The 16,144-nt window shown below is 41.7% G+C and overlaps 1 protein-coding gene across 8 annotated transcripts; it reads left to right on the plus strand.

Moving 5' to 3' along the window:
- The first annotated feature begins 69 nt into the window (after window positions 1–69).
- Window positions 70–15,610, plus strand: LOC115775151 (dynactin subunit 1-like). Of its 8 annotated transcripts, XM_030722677.1 has the most exons (32): window positions 70–201; window positions 1,865–1,930; window positions 2,014–2,208; window positions 2,480–2,561; window positions 2,659–2,690; window positions 3,023–3,043; window positions 4,109–4,132; window positions 4,470–4,553; window positions 4,926–5,078; window positions 5,252–5,275; window positions 5,678–5,875; window positions 6,041–6,245; window positions 6,412–6,490; window positions 6,662–6,821; window positions 6,982–7,086; window positions 7,225–7,416; window positions 7,506–7,622; window positions 7,729–7,881; window positions 7,995–8,155; window positions 8,301–8,469; window positions 8,652–8,720; window positions 8,885–9,097; window positions 9,175–9,336; window positions 9,562–9,693; window positions 9,800–9,925; window positions 10,061–10,203; window positions 10,312–10,478; window positions 10,773–10,891; window positions 14,639–14,834; window positions 14,962–15,035; window positions 15,139–15,228; window positions 15,322–15,610. In XM_030722677.1, the coding sequence occupies exons 2-32, from the start codon at window positions 1,889–1,891 to the stop codon at window positions 15,457–15,459; spliced, it is 3,825 nt and encodes a 1,274-aa protein (XP_030578537.1). In that variant the 5' UTR covers window positions 70–201; window positions 1,865–1,888; the 3' UTR covers window positions 15,460–15,610. The 8 variants fall into 8 exon arrangements, with proteins under 8 accessions (XP_030578537.1, XP_030578538.1, XP_030578531.1 ...); XM_030722678.1 differs by lacking the exon at window positions 4,470–4,553; XM_030722671.1 differs by lacking the exon at window positions 4,470–4,553 and having other exon boundaries at window positions 71–201; window positions 3,026–3,043.
- The last annotated feature ends 534 nt before the right edge of the window (window positions 15,611–16,144 follow it).

A 16,144-nucleotide genomic window follows, 5' to 3' on the forward strand; every position in this document is an offset into this window, starting at 1 on the left:
GGCGCTCAGGCACTGGGGGCGCTGTTTTTCTACTTTTTTCTTCTTCCTTTAGCCGGTCAGGCTGCCGGAAATGACCTGTCAAAAACGGAAAAGAATACCGGATCTCTAAGCTATTTATCCAAAAAAGTCACAGCAGAGGATTATTATTTGCATGAATACATCGGAACGCTTAGTTTAAAGACAGGAATCTGTGTATATCAGGTGAGTTGCATTATAAAAATACACCTGTGTTATCTTAGCAGGTAAGGTGCCTGTCTCTCAGACTTTAGCCGGGTTGCTAACGTTGTAAGCCGATGTGGCCAGTTTTAGCTTTGCAAAGCTGTTCTAAATAAATTGATACGACTTGTTACACAGATGGCAATTTAAAAGTGTTTGGTTTTTGTAAGGAAGCAACATTAAAATAGATTTAGCTTAATTGTGTTTCAGGATATTTTCTCCTCATTGAGCACTTTGTCCCTCTTAGCTTAGCGTAAGCCTTTGACTCCCTTTGGATGCACTACTGTTTACTTTTTGCTGGTGCATATCTGCCTTATTGTTTCATACTTTAACCCCTCACTTAGCTCATTTAGCATAGACCCTCTTAGCAATAGCCCCAAGCGAAGTCATATTAGCTATCGTTAACTTGTGTGTGTGTTAGCTGGGAACCACCTCAATGTATAACGAGCTCATTAACATTTTTTCGTCTTGTAAATGTCACAGGTCGATTATTTGTGAAATAAATGGAAATAATGTGTCAGAGGATCGCTTTGTATGTGTTCAAACAGCTTCCTTGAGTGTCATGTAAATATAACCGTATTAATGCAGATGAATATAAAGATTATCTAACAACTATTTCAGCCAGATACATATACTGCCCTGAATCTCCCAGTTCAAATCAGCTGTGACGTTTAGTGATCCCTCCCTGTATTCTCACACTCGTGTTGTCCTCCCCTCCCTCTGAAAAAGAGGAAAGGACGAGGAAGTAGAGAAAAAATTGAGTCTTCTTTGTGCTGGAGGTGAAACCGTATTAACTTTTAATTATGGCTTTGAACAGACGGCATTCATATACTCCCAGGGTGAGTAACTTGGATACTTAACATCTAATAATGTTTTATTTAATATATCAGGGATTTGATTAATCCATTTGAAGAGTAACAATAAGTTACTGCACTATAACGCTGAAAAGTAAGGGTTTTCAGGGACTCACCATAATGTAGATGTATGATCCATTCACGCCCATTGTCTTCATCGGAGCAGATGCATATATTTAGAATTTTATAGTAATCTAAAACAGTAGATTGAGAATAACATTGCTGTCCTGATATTTACCACATAAGCAGATTTTTAAAAATCTTTTTATGTCTAAAGCAACCTAGGTGAATTCTTCCCAGTTACCTTCTTGTTTTAGTGACTATAATCCTCTGTCATAGAGAGATTAAACTGTTTCTGATTTTTCTTCCCTGTGGTTCCAACTATAGCAGCATGGATTCACATGCCTCTGCAGCTCCATAAAAGGATTAGACTCTTACCACAGTCCTAGTTTGTCTTCAATGAGCATCTTTGTCTGAGCAAGGCAGAGTTACCACTTGTTTATTGTGGCCCACACCATATGACTGGCTGCAAGCGTGTTTCTGTGCTCTGCAGCCTCAGGACTGTCTTGTCATTGAATATTTTTGATTCCTAAGACATGACCTGAAAAGCTAGAGCAGGGAGAATTATCGGACTTTGGAATTCTTAAATATAAACAATAAATTCTCCAGTATGTCATACAACCTTGGCTTCCTTCTTCATTGTCTCTCTGCTTTTCCCCATTATACCCTGTTCTCTGTTTTAATCCCCTAATATTTATCTCTGTCGCTTCACCTGTATTCCACAAACCCTTCAGCTGACCAGCCCTCTGATCAGCAAAATGAGCAGCACAGGAACGGTGGAGAGTGGTAAACCTCCAAAGGTGGGTACATTTTCAATACAGACACAGTAAATAAAGGAATAAACTGTAACTCTCAGCATTCTTTTCCACTCCTTGTCTCCCAGATTGGTTCAATAGTCGAGGTGACAGGAAAGGGTCAGCGTGGCACTGTTGCCTACATTGGCGCTACCCTCTTTGCTTCTGGGAAATGGGTGGGTGTCATACTAGATGAGCCTAAAGGCAAGAACGATGGCACCGTGCAGGGCAAGCGCTACTTCACCTGTGAGGAAAATCACGGAATATTCGTCAGGCAGTCCCAGGTTGGTGACCGGCAGTTGTGCACGTGAGGAACCGATGATGGTGTAATGGCATTAGCACTGGCAAAGGTTTCCAGAATTGTAAAGATCTAAACAGGCAGATGATGTTTGCTATACAACATATGTCTTACTGGACAAATGCAACAGACTTGCATCTTTTTTTCTCAACCTTTCTTCTGTTTTTGTTCCATATTTGCTGTTTTTCAAAATTAAGATTTGTAATTTGTGTTTTTTTATAGTGTTGTTGATTATACTCTTTTATGATATTGTGTAGATCCAGGTGGTAGAAGATGGCTCTAGTGCCACCTCACCAGATACCCCTGAGTCTGGAATTGCCAAGACATTTAAACAAAAAGGTGAGCAAGGACAATACCTAACATTTCCGAAACGTAATGCCTCAAAGTAAGCATTAATAACAAGAGTGTGTAATAAATCGTATTTTTTATTTTCTAGACATTCCTGAAACACCCAAAACAACCAAACAGGTAGGCAACCACATGTTTAAGCTCACTTTTATTTTGTCATTTGTCAGTTTAGTAAATGTGATGTTTTTCTTATTTGGTTTTTAACATGAGTGTGTGCACTTTGGATTGATGGATGGTTATACAAATATCCATATAATCCCTCTTTTTCTTTAAAGTTAATTATGAAGAGTTGTGCTATTTAATTGTGATCAATTAGACTGGCAAAGAGTGCTGAAATGATCGTTATCCCCCAACATACCCGTTTCTTCCCTTTTATGATGCGAACATGTTCGTTTTGCCTCTCAGCTGTTGAGGTGAATTCTTATGTTTGTTTTTCTGGATGCCTCTTTCAGCAGCCAGTGAGCATTAAAAAGGTAGAACTATTTAAATTCAGCACATTTGCTTGGTCTTCGTTGTAATCATACTAACGTGGGAATTCATCTTTTTGCACTTGAGCTCTTCTTTAACTCTTGACATTTGCATGAGACATAATGACATAACTTGTGATTGTGCCATTCTCTTTTGGTTTTCCCACTTTATTTCATTCAACTTTTTATTTTGGTGAAGACCTCTTGTGTACATGTATAGAGGATGACATTGTGTGCAATGATGATGCGCTCGTTAATTCTCTGTGATTCAATGATTTTTTTTTTTTTTTTTCCGTCAGTTTTACATTGTTGCATGAGCTCACTTTTTTTCCTGCCCCTTTGATTCCTCAAGATTAACTATGCTTTTGATGATTTTAAATGGTGCATGCATCTACACTATATGAACAAAAGTATTGGGCCACCTATGCCTTAAACCTACAGGAGCTGCTCAACCGTGGAGTCTATGAAAACCCATGCCATGGAGCTCCAAGGGCACAGTTTTTATGCAGATGTTAATGCCCGAGGAAGATTGGACTCTGCAGTTATTGAGTCAGTAGAGCGCTCGTAACTTATATGCACTATGCGCCTCAGCATTCGGCAGCCCAGTCTGCAAATTTGCAAGGTCTTCCAAGTCATGGCTGAGTTGCTGAGGTTCCTAAACATTTCCACTTTCCAATAATACCACTTAGACTTCCTTGTGGAGTGTCTAGGAGGGGAAGACATTTCACACACTGACTTGCTGCAATGGTGATATCCTATTACAGTAAATTAAGTGGGTTCTTTAGAACAACCCATTCTTTCACAATTGTTTGCAAAGACAGAGTGCATGGCTAGGTGCCTGATTTTATACACTTGTGGACTGAAAACACCTGAATTCCAAGATTAAGAGGTCTGTCCCAATACTTTTGTCTATATAGTGCATTAAAATAATGATCAGTCAATGCAACCTAACAGCAAATGCTTATTACGTGCTTCTAATCTCTTATCCTGCTTCACCACTGGATGTGTGTACATCTGTGTGTGTGTACGTGTGTGTGTGTGTGTGCGTGCGCGTGTGCGCATCTCCTCCAGTCCTCTACCCGCCGCTCTGCAAAGGTGAGCTTGCCTACAGCAGACTGGAGGTGTTAAATGGCATGAGGACAATTCTGGAAAATGTCAATATTTTAATGTTTGAACAGTGCACGTTGGGACAATCTGAAGCCGATTTCCGCTTAATTAAATGATTGTCACCGAAAGAATTTTATGTGCAGTTTGGGTGTGCGATCTAGGAACAGCAGAATAAAAACAGGATGGTAATATCACTAACCTAGTAGTTACAGTGTGTAAAGGCATAGTACTAAAAGGGTTCATATTCAGCTTCAGTCTAATTTAGCATTTAGTTTAAGTAACCCATGAGAGTTCTGACCCAGTCTCTATGATCACACTGTGGCAGTGGAACACGCCACGTCTCTCATCAGCTACCTCCCTCCCCTCCCTCCTGGTCCGTCACTCCAGCCGCTCCAGCCTGTCGCTCATGGTATGCTCTGTTGTATCATAGAGCTTCACTTGACGCTTCACAGGGAGTGGTGTAAAAACTACTGACACTATAACACAGGTGCACACTTGGTAGGAGAGCATCCCTTGTGAGGGACACTGGGAGGTGATTATATTTGGTAATTTTTGTATCACATTCATGTCACAACTGAATTTTGCATCATTTACTGGGTTTATTGAAGGTGCATGTTCACTGTGGCTGAAACTCCTGTTCAGTTCAGTTAAATTTTATTTATATAGCGCCGAATCACAACAAACAGACCCTACAGCTTGACACCTGTTCTTCTTTTACGGTCCGTTTTGTTTTTAAACTCCCTCTCATCACACTGCGATGATTATCTGCCTTTATCAACAGGCTTCGCGTGAGAGTCTCTCATCCTCTCTGTCTGGTGATGTTAGTGAGGCAGGCCTGTCCTCCCAGCAGGGTGCTCTGGGTGCCCCTGTCATACCTCAGCCCAGCGGGTCACCAGCAGCAGCGGCTGCTTCAGTTCCAGCTACTCCGAGCAAGGTAGATCATTAACCCAAGGAAGGAAAAAAATATATGCTATGGTTCATGTTCAGTCCTTCTAGCTCTGTCAACACATCTCATTTCATTTCTCTCTATTTTTTTTTTTCTGTTCATCATTTTAATGATATTTTTTTGTGTGTTGTATTTTATCCATCTTGTTATTGTTTGACCAGGTGGAACCTGCCATATCCAAGCAGGTAGAGTTTTCTAATGGCTACATGCATGCTGATGATCCACGGCATGAGCTTACTAATAACACTGGGGCAAAATTCTCCTCAGTACACCTTCTCAGTACTTAATTATGGTTTTCAAATGTCCTCACAGTGAATTTTCTGGTGATGATGCATGGTTTAACTTGCTTAAAGGAATACCCTTACATCACTGTTAGGGAAATGGTGAATTGTGTGAAAATACATGAATTTGGGATAGTACCATATGGACCATCTCCTGGGCTTTTAGTGGTGGGACTTAATTAATGCTACTTTTGTTTTTCCTTTTCAAAAATAGAGTCTGAGGAAATAAATAAAGTTCAGTTAATGGTTTACATTTGCTCATGCTCCTCTCCCATCATCTTGCCAATTGCTCCAATCACTTCTTAGGAGGAGGAATCACTACGAGCTCAAGTCAAGGATCTGGAGGAGAAACTGGAGACTCTGAAGATGAAGCGAACAGAAGATAAAGCCAAGCTTAAGGAACTGGAGAAACACAAGATCCAGCTGGAGCAGCTTCAGGAGTGGAAGACCAAAATGCAGGAGCAGCAGACTGAGCTGCAGAGACAACTCAAAGAGGCCAAGAAGGTACCCTGGGGGGAAAAACTAGAATGGATGAACATTTTGTTAACTTTGAATTACATCACAGTGTAATTTTTTTTTTTCCCCCAAAGCTTTGAGAATGAAAGAGGAACCTCTGAACTCATCATGCTTGCCTGTCTAATGCTTATTTTATACCTTCTCACTTCACAGGAAGCCCGGGAGGCACAGGAGGCCAAGGAGCGGTACATGGAAGAGATGTCTGATACGGCAGATGCCATAGAGATGGCTACGCTGGACAAAGAGATGGCAGAAGAGCGAGCAGAATCGCTGCAAGTTGAGGTGGACACCCTGAAAGAGAAAGTGGAGGAGCTCTCCATGGATCTGGAGATCCTTAGGCATGAGATTTCAGAGAAAGGTGTGTAAGAGAGAGGAAAAGCACTGAGGTGGCCAAATGGCATGCTTATAATCACCAATTGTACACTCAATAAAGAATCCACAATGTCTTCCTGTTATGTATCTGTCTCATTTCTGCTCCCTTCTCATCATATGCCGATCCACCTCACCTCTGTTTCCTCCTGCAGGCTCAGATGGAGCTGCCTCCAGTTACCAAGTCAAGCAGCTGGAGGAGCAGAACAGCAGACTTAAGGAGGCATTGGTCAGGTAGGTAGGAAACCTGCTTTTTAAATAAATGTATTTGCTTGTTCTCTGTTACATTGAATATAAGTGAATAAAAATTCAGTCACATTAACCTAACTCCTTAAAAAAGTCCATAAAGACAAGCCTAGAAACCAATGTGAACAATTTAAAAAAAACAACTTCTTTCATCCTCAGGATGCGAGATCTGTCTGCCTCAGAGAAACAGGAACATGTGAAGCTGCAGAAGCAGATGGAGAAGAAGAACATAGAGCTGGAGACTCTGAGGACTCAGAAAGAAAAACTGCAGGAAGAAATCAAGCAGGCAGAGGCCACAGTCGACGAACTGAAGGAGCAGGTAAAGCTCAGGAAGTAAAGGATGCTCACATGGTTCACATATGTTAATAACACATGTTAGAAGATGTTTATCAAGACTAGTCAGTGACAGCAAAGATGTATGTGCTTAGTGTGAATATTTAAAATTGTGAGAACTAAATTTTTGTGTGGACATGTACCAGGTAGATGCTGCCCTGGGCTCAGAGGAGATGGTGGAGACCCTGACAGAGAGGAACCTCGACCTTGAGGAGAAAGTCAGAGAGCTGAAAGAAACAGTCACTGATTTGGTCAGTGCAGCTGCATTTATAATACACCTTTGGTTTTTAATATATTAAAACTGGCATTCAGCAAAGGTCTAAAGAAAAGGATTTTGAATAAGATATTTATGGTAGACCAATCGTTGGAGCTGTCTTTTGCATTAACAGGAAGCCATCAATGAGATGAATGATGAACTCCAAGAGAATGCCAGAGAAACCGAGATGGAGCTGAGGGAGCAGCTAGACCTGAGTACAGGAAAGGTCAGAGAGGCAGAAAAAAGAGTGGAAGCTGCCCAGGAGACTGTAGCTGATTACCAACAGACCATCAGTAAATACAGAGAGCTCACTGCATCACTTCAGGTAGGTGGATGGAGGGGTAATTCTGCAGGCCTGCGGTTTTAATGTCCTGATGCTATAAGAGGTGTATTTTTTTTTTTTTTGTGCATTAGGAGGCCAACAGGGAGCTGATCAGTCAGCAGAATGCAAATGCAGAACAAGTTCAGCAACCACCTGCAGAGCTGTTTGATTTTAAGATCAAATTTGCAGAGACCAAGGCTTACGCCAAGGTAAGAGATCTGCATGATACATTTACAGAGTTCTCCTCTTTGAGATGAGCCAATGTTGTTGGATTTTGTTCTTATTTAAATAACTAACCTCGCTCGTTGTCTCCAGGCCATTGAAATGGAGCTGAGGAAAATGGAAGTAGCTCAGTCGAACAGACAGGTGTCCCTCCTCACCTCCTTCATGCCAGACTCCTTCCTCCGTCACGGTGGGGACCATGACTGTATTCTGGTGCTCCTGCTCATTCCCAGGCTCATCTGCAAAGTATGAGGCAGGCACATGCTCCATTTGAATGATTGTTCTCTCTGTTTTAGAATTATTTAGCTGTCAGATGTTCTTCAAAGATGTGCATGTGGTTGATATCCTCTTGTCTGAAGGCTGAGCTCATCAGTAAACAGGCGCAGGAGAAGTTTGACTTGAACGGGAACCTGGTTCAGGGAACGGGGCTCAGAGGGCCTCCAGGAGAACAACGCAGTTTTGCTTCAGGACTGGTCTACTCCCTCAGCCTGCTGCAGGCCGCCCTGCATAAATATGAACAGTAAATATCGCAGCGTCACCGCTAATGTTTTAGGAATAAAATAGGTGTACAAATGACACTTGTAAAAATAATTTTAATGGGTTGCTCTGAAATTGTAAAACACAATCACTGGGTTGCTGTTTTCTTTCCCCGTTTTTCATTCTAGGGCTCTGAACACCTGCAGCGTGGAGGTTTTTAAGCGCATGGGTACTCTTTACTCTGAAATGAGCTTCCACGAGCGCTCTCTGGATTATTTCATAGATCTCCTACATAAAGATCAGCTAGATGAGACCGTTCAGGTGGAACCCCTGACTAAGGCCATCAAGTATTATCAGGTAACACAGGGTGTTTTTAATATTAAAACATTACAACCAAGAGTTTCAGTCCCAGTATTAGCTGTGTGACTGTGGTTGCAGTTTTAAATGTGGCTGTCGGTGTGTTGAAGTTCGCGCATTCATGTACTCAGTGAAATGTTTAAAAAGATAACATGTTGTTATCTCACTGCTTTGTCTTCCAGCAACTGTACAGTGTCCATCTGGCAGATCATGCTGAAGACTGCACAGTGCAACTGGCTGACCACATCAAGGTATGTCAAGCATGTTTGGCAGTGCTAGCAGAAATGTCATGTAGATCTAGCAAAATGGGGGGGGGGGGTCTTTTAAAATCTAAACACTTTAAAATAAAATGCATACCTCTGTAAGGCAAAGATGTACTGACAGGTTTTCTCTAACTGACCCTTCTCACTTCCAGTTTACTCAGAGTGCCCTGGACTGCATGGTAGTGGAGGTAGCTCGTCTGCGTGCCTTCCTGGCAGCAGGACAGGAGAGCTCTGCCTTTGCAGTTCTTCTGAAGGACCTGGACACCTCTTGTTCTGATATCAGACAGTTCTGTAAGAAGATCCGCCGTCGCATGCCCGGAACAGATGTAGCTGGAGTTCCTGCTGCTCTCAGTTTTGGACCGCAGGTACGGAAACATGTCATGCAATTTGATACACTGTTGATGATTGTGAGCCATGTAGCTGCAGCTGTATGTTATGGCAGGTTTCAGAGACGCTGACAGAGTGCAGGCGCCAGTTGACCCGTGTGGTTGCGGTATTTCAAGAGGTAGCTGCCGCTGGAGCTCAGATGGTCGCTTCACTGGGAGAACAGGAAGGTCTCAATGCTCTTAAACTGGAGGATGTTGCCTGCAAGGCTGTGGAGCAGGTACACATTTAACACGTGTGCAATCCTCTTTAAAAAAATAAAAGCTTCCTTTGGGGAAGTTTAAGCACAGATAGTTTTAGTTTTAACTGACACACTCTGCATGTTCATCATCTGATTTTTGGGGTCTAAGCATCAGTAGGTAGTGTACGAAGTATTGATTTTGAATCTAGACATAGGTTGTCACTGTCTTTTCTTGTTCTCTATATCTGCCCTTTTTTCTCTAAGGTATATGGCTCCCATGGTGTAAATGCTCCAGAGTTGCTGCGACAGTCTTGCAGCTCTGTCATTGCTACCATGAACAAGATGGCTACAGCCATGCAGGAAGGAGAGTATGATGCTGAAAAACCACAGGGAAAGGTATTTGTATGCTTGAACATTTTCACAGTACCTGTTTCAGTGAAATCCCAGTTTGTGATCTTTTTTTTTTCTTTTTCTTCATACTCCTTCTCACTTCCCTTGTTAGACTCCTCCAGTGGAGCTGAGAGCATCCACGGTCAGAGCAGAGATGACTGACGCAGAGGGTCTAGGAGTCAAACTAGAAGACAGAGAAACTGTCATCAAGGAGCTCAAGAAGTCTCTCAAGATTAAGGTGACACGCTGAAGGAATTTTGAGCAAGAAATCTGCCAGTTTGAAGTGAAAGGGATTGGAAAAATGAAAGCTGAGGTATAACAGGTGTCACAGTACCTCCTTTTTAAAAATTTATTTATTTTTTGAAAACCTCAGGGTGAGGAGCTGAGTGAGGCCCATGTCCGCCTCAGCCTCTTGGAGAAGAAGCTGGACACTTCGACCAAAGATGCTGATGAGCGTGTGGAGAAGATTCAGACCAAGCTGGATGAGAACCTTGCCCTTCTGAAGAAAAAAGAAAAGTAAGATTAATAAAGAATGCGATTAAACATTTTTCTCTCTCTTTCCCATTTTCTCTATTATAGCACTTCTTTTCCTCCTCACTGACCCTCCATTTTCCTCTTCTTCAGGGAGTTTGAGGAGACGATGGATGCTCTGCAGGCTGATATTGACCAGCTGGAGGCCGAGAAGGCAGAGCTGAAACAACGACTCAGTAACCAGTCAAAGATGACCATTGAAGGCCTGAGAGGCCCACCTGCCTCAGGAATCGCCTCCATCGTTCAGGGATCTGCAGGAGGTGAAGTACTCGCCTCCTGCTTATGTTCACTTCTTTTCAGCGGCTAAAATGATGGCATTTTATATTTGACAAAAGATGTGACATGCAGTTGTTCTACCCCCAGAAAAGCAATTTCAACCAACTGATTATGTAAGACGGCTTGCATAAATTGGGTAAAACTTTTACCTGCCAGACTTCAATCAAATTTTAACTAAACAAATATAAAGGGAACAAGCACCATCTAAGGAGAACCACAAGGGGGCATAGTTATCATTTTTTTTTTTTAAACCATTTTGTTTTTTATTACTTCATCAGGTTTGCCTCCTTCCATGGCAGGGCCAACCCAGGTGGTGGACTCCCCTCTTCTCAGGCAGCAGGTTGAGGCCCAGAGGCTGGGTATTAAACACCTTAAGAATGAAAACAACAGACTCAAGGTACACTAGATTCAAGCGCACGTGTGTGTGTGTGTGTGTGTGTGTGTGTGTGTGTGTGTGTGTGTGTGTGTGTGTGTGTGTGTGTGTGTGTGTGTGTGTGTGTAAATACACACATAAGTACAGTAAAATGTATTTACCCTCATCCTCATTTTAGTTTTTTGCATGTTTGTCACATATTTCAGATCAAGCAGATTTTAAGATAAGAAAGGTAACCCAAGTAAATACAAAATGCTTTTTTTCCCCTTTTTTTTTTTTTTAAATAATTAAAAAACCTACCTGGCCCTGCGTGAAAAAGTTAATGCCCCCTAACCCTAATAACTGGTTGTGCCACCTTTGGCAGCAAGAACTGCAGTCAAGCATTTGTGATAACTGGCAATGAGTCTTTCACATCACTGTGGAGGAATTTTGACCCGCACTTCTTTAGAGAATTGTTTTAATTCAGCCACTCTGGAGGGTTTTCAAGTATGAAAGGTCTGTTTGAGGTTATATCAAAGCATCTCAGTCTGATTTAAGTTTAACTTTGAATAGACCACTCCAGAACCTTCAGTTTGTTTTTTTAAGCCATTCAGAGGTGGAGTTTGTGTGTTTCGGATCACTGTCCTGCAGCTTCGGGGCACAAACTGATGGCCAGACATTCTCTTTCAGGATTTTCTGATAAAGAGCAGAATTCATGGTTCCATCAGTTACAGCAAGTCATCCAGGTCTTAGGCAGCAAAGCAGCTCCAGTCCATCACACTACCACCACCACGTTTGGCTGTTGGTGTGATGTTCTTTTTATGAAATGTTGTGTTAGTCTTATGCCAGATGTAACGGGACTCAAACCTTGCAAAAAGTTTAACTTGTGTCTTGTCAGTCCACAGAATATTGTCCCAGAAGTCTTGGAGATCAAGATGCTTTGGGACAATATTCTGTGCAAATGTGAGTCAAGCCTTTGTGTTCTTTGTGGTCAGCAGTGGTTTTCTCCTCGGAGCTGTTTGAATCATGAACTCTGACCTTAACTGAGGCAAGTGAAGCCTGCAATTTTTTAGATGTTTTTTTCTGGGTTCTTTTGTGACCTCCTGGATGAGTTGTTGATTCAATTCAATTCAATTTTATTTATATAGCGCCAAATCACAACAAACTGTCGCCTCAAGGCGCTTTGTATTGTGGGTAAAGACCCTACAATAATACAGAAAAAACCCAACAGTCAAAACGACCCCCTATGAGCAGCACTTGGCGACAGTGGAAAGGAAAAACTCCCTTTTAACAGGAAGAAACCTCCAGCAGAACCAGGCTCAGGGAGGGGCAGTCATCTGCCGCGACCGGTTGGGCTGAGGGGAGAGAAAGACATGCTGTGGAAGAGAGCCAGAGATTAATATCAATTAATGATTAAATGCAGAGTGGAGTATAAACAAAGTAAATAAGGTGAATGAGAAACAGTGCATTATGTGAACCCCCCAGCAGACTAGGCCTATAGCAGCATAACTAAGGGATGGTTCAGGGTCACCTGATCCAGCCCTAACTATAAGCTTTATCATAAAGGAAAGTTTTAAGCCTAATCTTATAAATAGAGAGGGTGTCTGTCTCCCGAATCCAAGCTGGAAGCTGGTTCCACAGAAGAGGCGCCTGAAAGCTGAAGGCTCTGCCTCCCATTCTACTCTTAAGTATCCTAGGAACCACAAGTAAGCCAGCAGTCTGAGAGCGAAGTGCTCTATTGGGGTGATATGGTACTATGAGGTCTTTGAGATAAGATGGTGCCTGATTATTCAAGACCTTGTATGTGAGGAGAAGAATTTTAAATTCTATTCTAGATTTAACAGGGAGCCAATGAAGAGAAGCCAATATGGGAGAAATATGCTCTCTCTTTCTAGTCCCTGTCAGTACTCTAGCTGCAGCATTTTGGATCAGCTGAAGGCTTTTCAGGGAGCTTTGAGGACAGCCTGATAATAATGCATTACAATAATCCAGCCTAGAAGTAATCAATGCATGAATGAGCTTTTCAGCATCACTCTGAGAAAGGATGTTTCTAATTTTAGAAATATTGCGCAAATGCAAAAAAGCGGTCCTACATATTTGTTTAATATGTGCATTGAAGGACATATCCTGGTCAAAAATGACTCCAAGATTTCTCACAGTGTTACTGGAGGCCAAAGTAATGCCATCCAGAGTAAGTATCTGGTTAGACACCAGGTTTCTAAGATTTGTGGGGCCGAGAACAAGAATTTCAGTTTTATCTGAATTTAGAAGCAGGAAATTAGAGGTCATCCAGGCCTTAATGTCTTTAAGACATTCCTGCAGTTTAAACTAATTGATGTGTGTCATCTGGCTTCATTGATAGGTAAAGCTGAGTATCATCTGCATAACAATGAAAATTGATGCAGTGCTTTCTAATAATACTGCCTAAGGGAAGCATGTATAATGTAAATAAAATTGGTCCTAGCACAGAACCCTGTGGAACTCCATAATTAACCTTAGTGTGTGAAGAAGACTCCCCATTTACATGAACAAATTGGAGTCTATGAGATAAATATGATTCAAACCACTGCAGTGCAGTACCTTTAATACCTATAGCAAGCTCTAATCTCTGTAATAAAATGTTATGGTCAACAGTATCAAAAGCTGCACTGAGGTCGAACAGGACAAGTACAGAGATGAGTCCACTGTCAGAGGCTGTAAGAAGATCATTTGTAACCTTCACTAATGCTGTTTCTGTACTGTGATGAATTCTGAAACCTGACTGAAACTCTTCAAATAAACCGTTCCTCTGCAGATGATCAGTTAGCTGTTTTACAACTACTCTTTCAAGAATCTTTGAGAGAAAAGGAAGGTTGGAGATTGGCCTATAATTAGCTAAGACAGCTGGGTCAAGTGATGGCTTTTTAAGCAGAGGTTTAATTACAGCCACCTTGAAGGTCTGTGGTACATAGCCAACTAATAAAGACTGATTGATCATTTTTAAGATTGAAGCATCAATAATTGGAAAGACTTCTTTGAACAGTCTAGTAGGAATGGGATCTAACAAACATGTTGCTGGTTTGGAGGAAGTAACTATTGAAGTTAACTCTGAAAGATCAACTGGAGCAAAAGAGTCTAAACAAATACCAGCAGTGCTGAAAGCAGCCGAACATGAAGAATAATCTTTGAGATGGTTATGAATAACGTTCTTTTGATGCGTTCTTTGAGTAATTTTGGTAGGCCGGCCAGTCCTGGGAAGGTTCACCACTCTTGCAAGTTTTCTCCATTTGTGGATAATGACTCTCGCTGTGGTTCACTGGAGTCCCAAAGCCTTAGAAATGGCTTTGTAACCTTTCTCATACTGATAGATGTCAATGACTTTGTTTTGCAGCCGTTTCTGTTTTACGTTTTACGTGTTTCTTTTTGAGATTTTGTAGCCTGTTACACTTCAGACACGTTCTATTCTTGATTCAGCAGGGCTGGCAGTAATCAGGTCTGGGTGTGGCTGTGAAACTGAACTCAGCTTTCCAAAAAAATATTAATCACAGTTAATTCATAATTTAAACTAATTACTTTTTCACATAGGGTAGGTTTGGATAACTTGTCCTTAATAAATGAAATCATTATTTAAAAACTGCATTTTTTTTTTTTAATCTCAGGTAGTCCTTGTCTAATATTAACATCTGTTTTATCTGAAACATGTGACAATAGACAAAAAACCTAAGAAATCAATACTTTTTCATGGCACCGTGTGTGTGTGTGTGTGTGTGTGTGTGTGTATTTATATCTAATACAAACTATATAACCTTACAGGCAGAGAAAATAAGAGCCCAGCTAGCGTCCCTGCCACCACTCCGCCCTCCTAAACTCCCACAGGTGTCTAAAGAAAGCTCCATGCCTCCAGAGGGACTAAACACAGGCATATATCGAAGGACTGACCAGCTGCTGGCAACCCTGCTCAAGCTGAGTGCAGAGGTTAAAGTGGTAGACATCACTGGGAAGACAGCAGGTGTGTGGACACAGGGGTATCTAAGATGTATTTGCATTTTCTAAAGACTGTGTTTGGTGAGTGAACTGATGCCCCCCCCCCCCCCCCCCCCCCCCCCCCCCCCCCCCCCCTCGTTCATTTCTTCCAGTAAGTGCCAGCACCCAGCTCCTGGAGCAGACGGCTCGTCTGCAGAGCCTCAGTGATGCTCTGGAAAAACTCAAGGTGCCACTTTAAAAGTAGTTTCTACTGCATGATCCTTATGTTGTCCTGTCATCTGACAGCAACACTAAAGTGAGCAGTGTGAACAAGTCTTTTCCTGTTTCAGGGTGAGGTAGCTGAACACGTGGTCTCATATCAGCCTGGAGCAAAGGCTTCTTCGGACTTTGCTACATTCCCAGTTTCCTCCTTTGTTAAGGTACTGCTATGACAGTATATAGAAAATAAATGAGTCACATTTGACAGGAGTCTAACTGTAAAACTTACATTGTGCATATTTGTTGTTCCCTAGGCCAAGGAAGAGAAGCAGGGACGAATGGTATTCATCGGCCGTGTTGCCATTCCGTGCCCCCGTGGACAGGAACAAGTCCACCGCATCGTCCTATCAAAGCCGCAGTTGCAGCAAGTGCACCGACTCCTCACGGTTTAGGACATCAGGCAGCAGATGAAGAAAAGCACCCGCCCTTCTAATTCCAGCTAACACTTCAGCATTCTCCTATTTATCTTTTTGCTTTTCACTCTTCTCAGGAAACCGTATCCAGTTAGAGCACTAATACCACTGACCCACAGCAGTGTCTTTATGAAAGTGTTTTTTCAAAATGATAAGACTCCTGAATGGTGTCATGATTTCATTATTGAAACTTCTCTACCAACTTTGTCAACACTTAGAAATGGAAAAGACTAAAGTAATTTTTACTGTATTTGCACCAATTGATAGCTCATTCCTTTGTATCTTTTGTATTTGTACTAATTCAGACAATAAAAAGAGCATGACACTCAAATGTAATACCTGTATGCTTTCAGCTGTCTATTTGCTGTGAAAGTTTACTTTGTAATATCAAAGTCCAGTGCCAGCTGACAAACCGCTCTTATTGTGAAATGCTCCAAACCTGTCTTCAGCATTACAGCAGTTACTTTGGTTTCAACTTCATTAACTTGAGGCTATATTGGCAGAATAATGGATGTGGAAAATGTATTCAAAGCAGTTTCTCACACACAATCACATCAATTACAGCTAATGCTGGAATACATGTTCAGGCTTAAAATCTATACCATGTTAACCTGTGAGAAAATAAAGAGACAAGAACCATTACACAAGTTGTGTCAATAACAGT

Source organism: Archocentrus centrarchus, assembly GCF_007364275.1.
Source record: "Archocentrus centrarchus isolate MPI-CPG fArcCen1 chromosome 18 unlocalized genomic scaffold, fArcCen1 scaffold_23_ctg1, whole genome shotgun sequence".
Taxonomy (NCBI): Eukaryota; Metazoa; Chordata; class Actinopteri; order Cichliformes; family Cichlidae; genus Archocentrus; species Archocentrus centrarchus.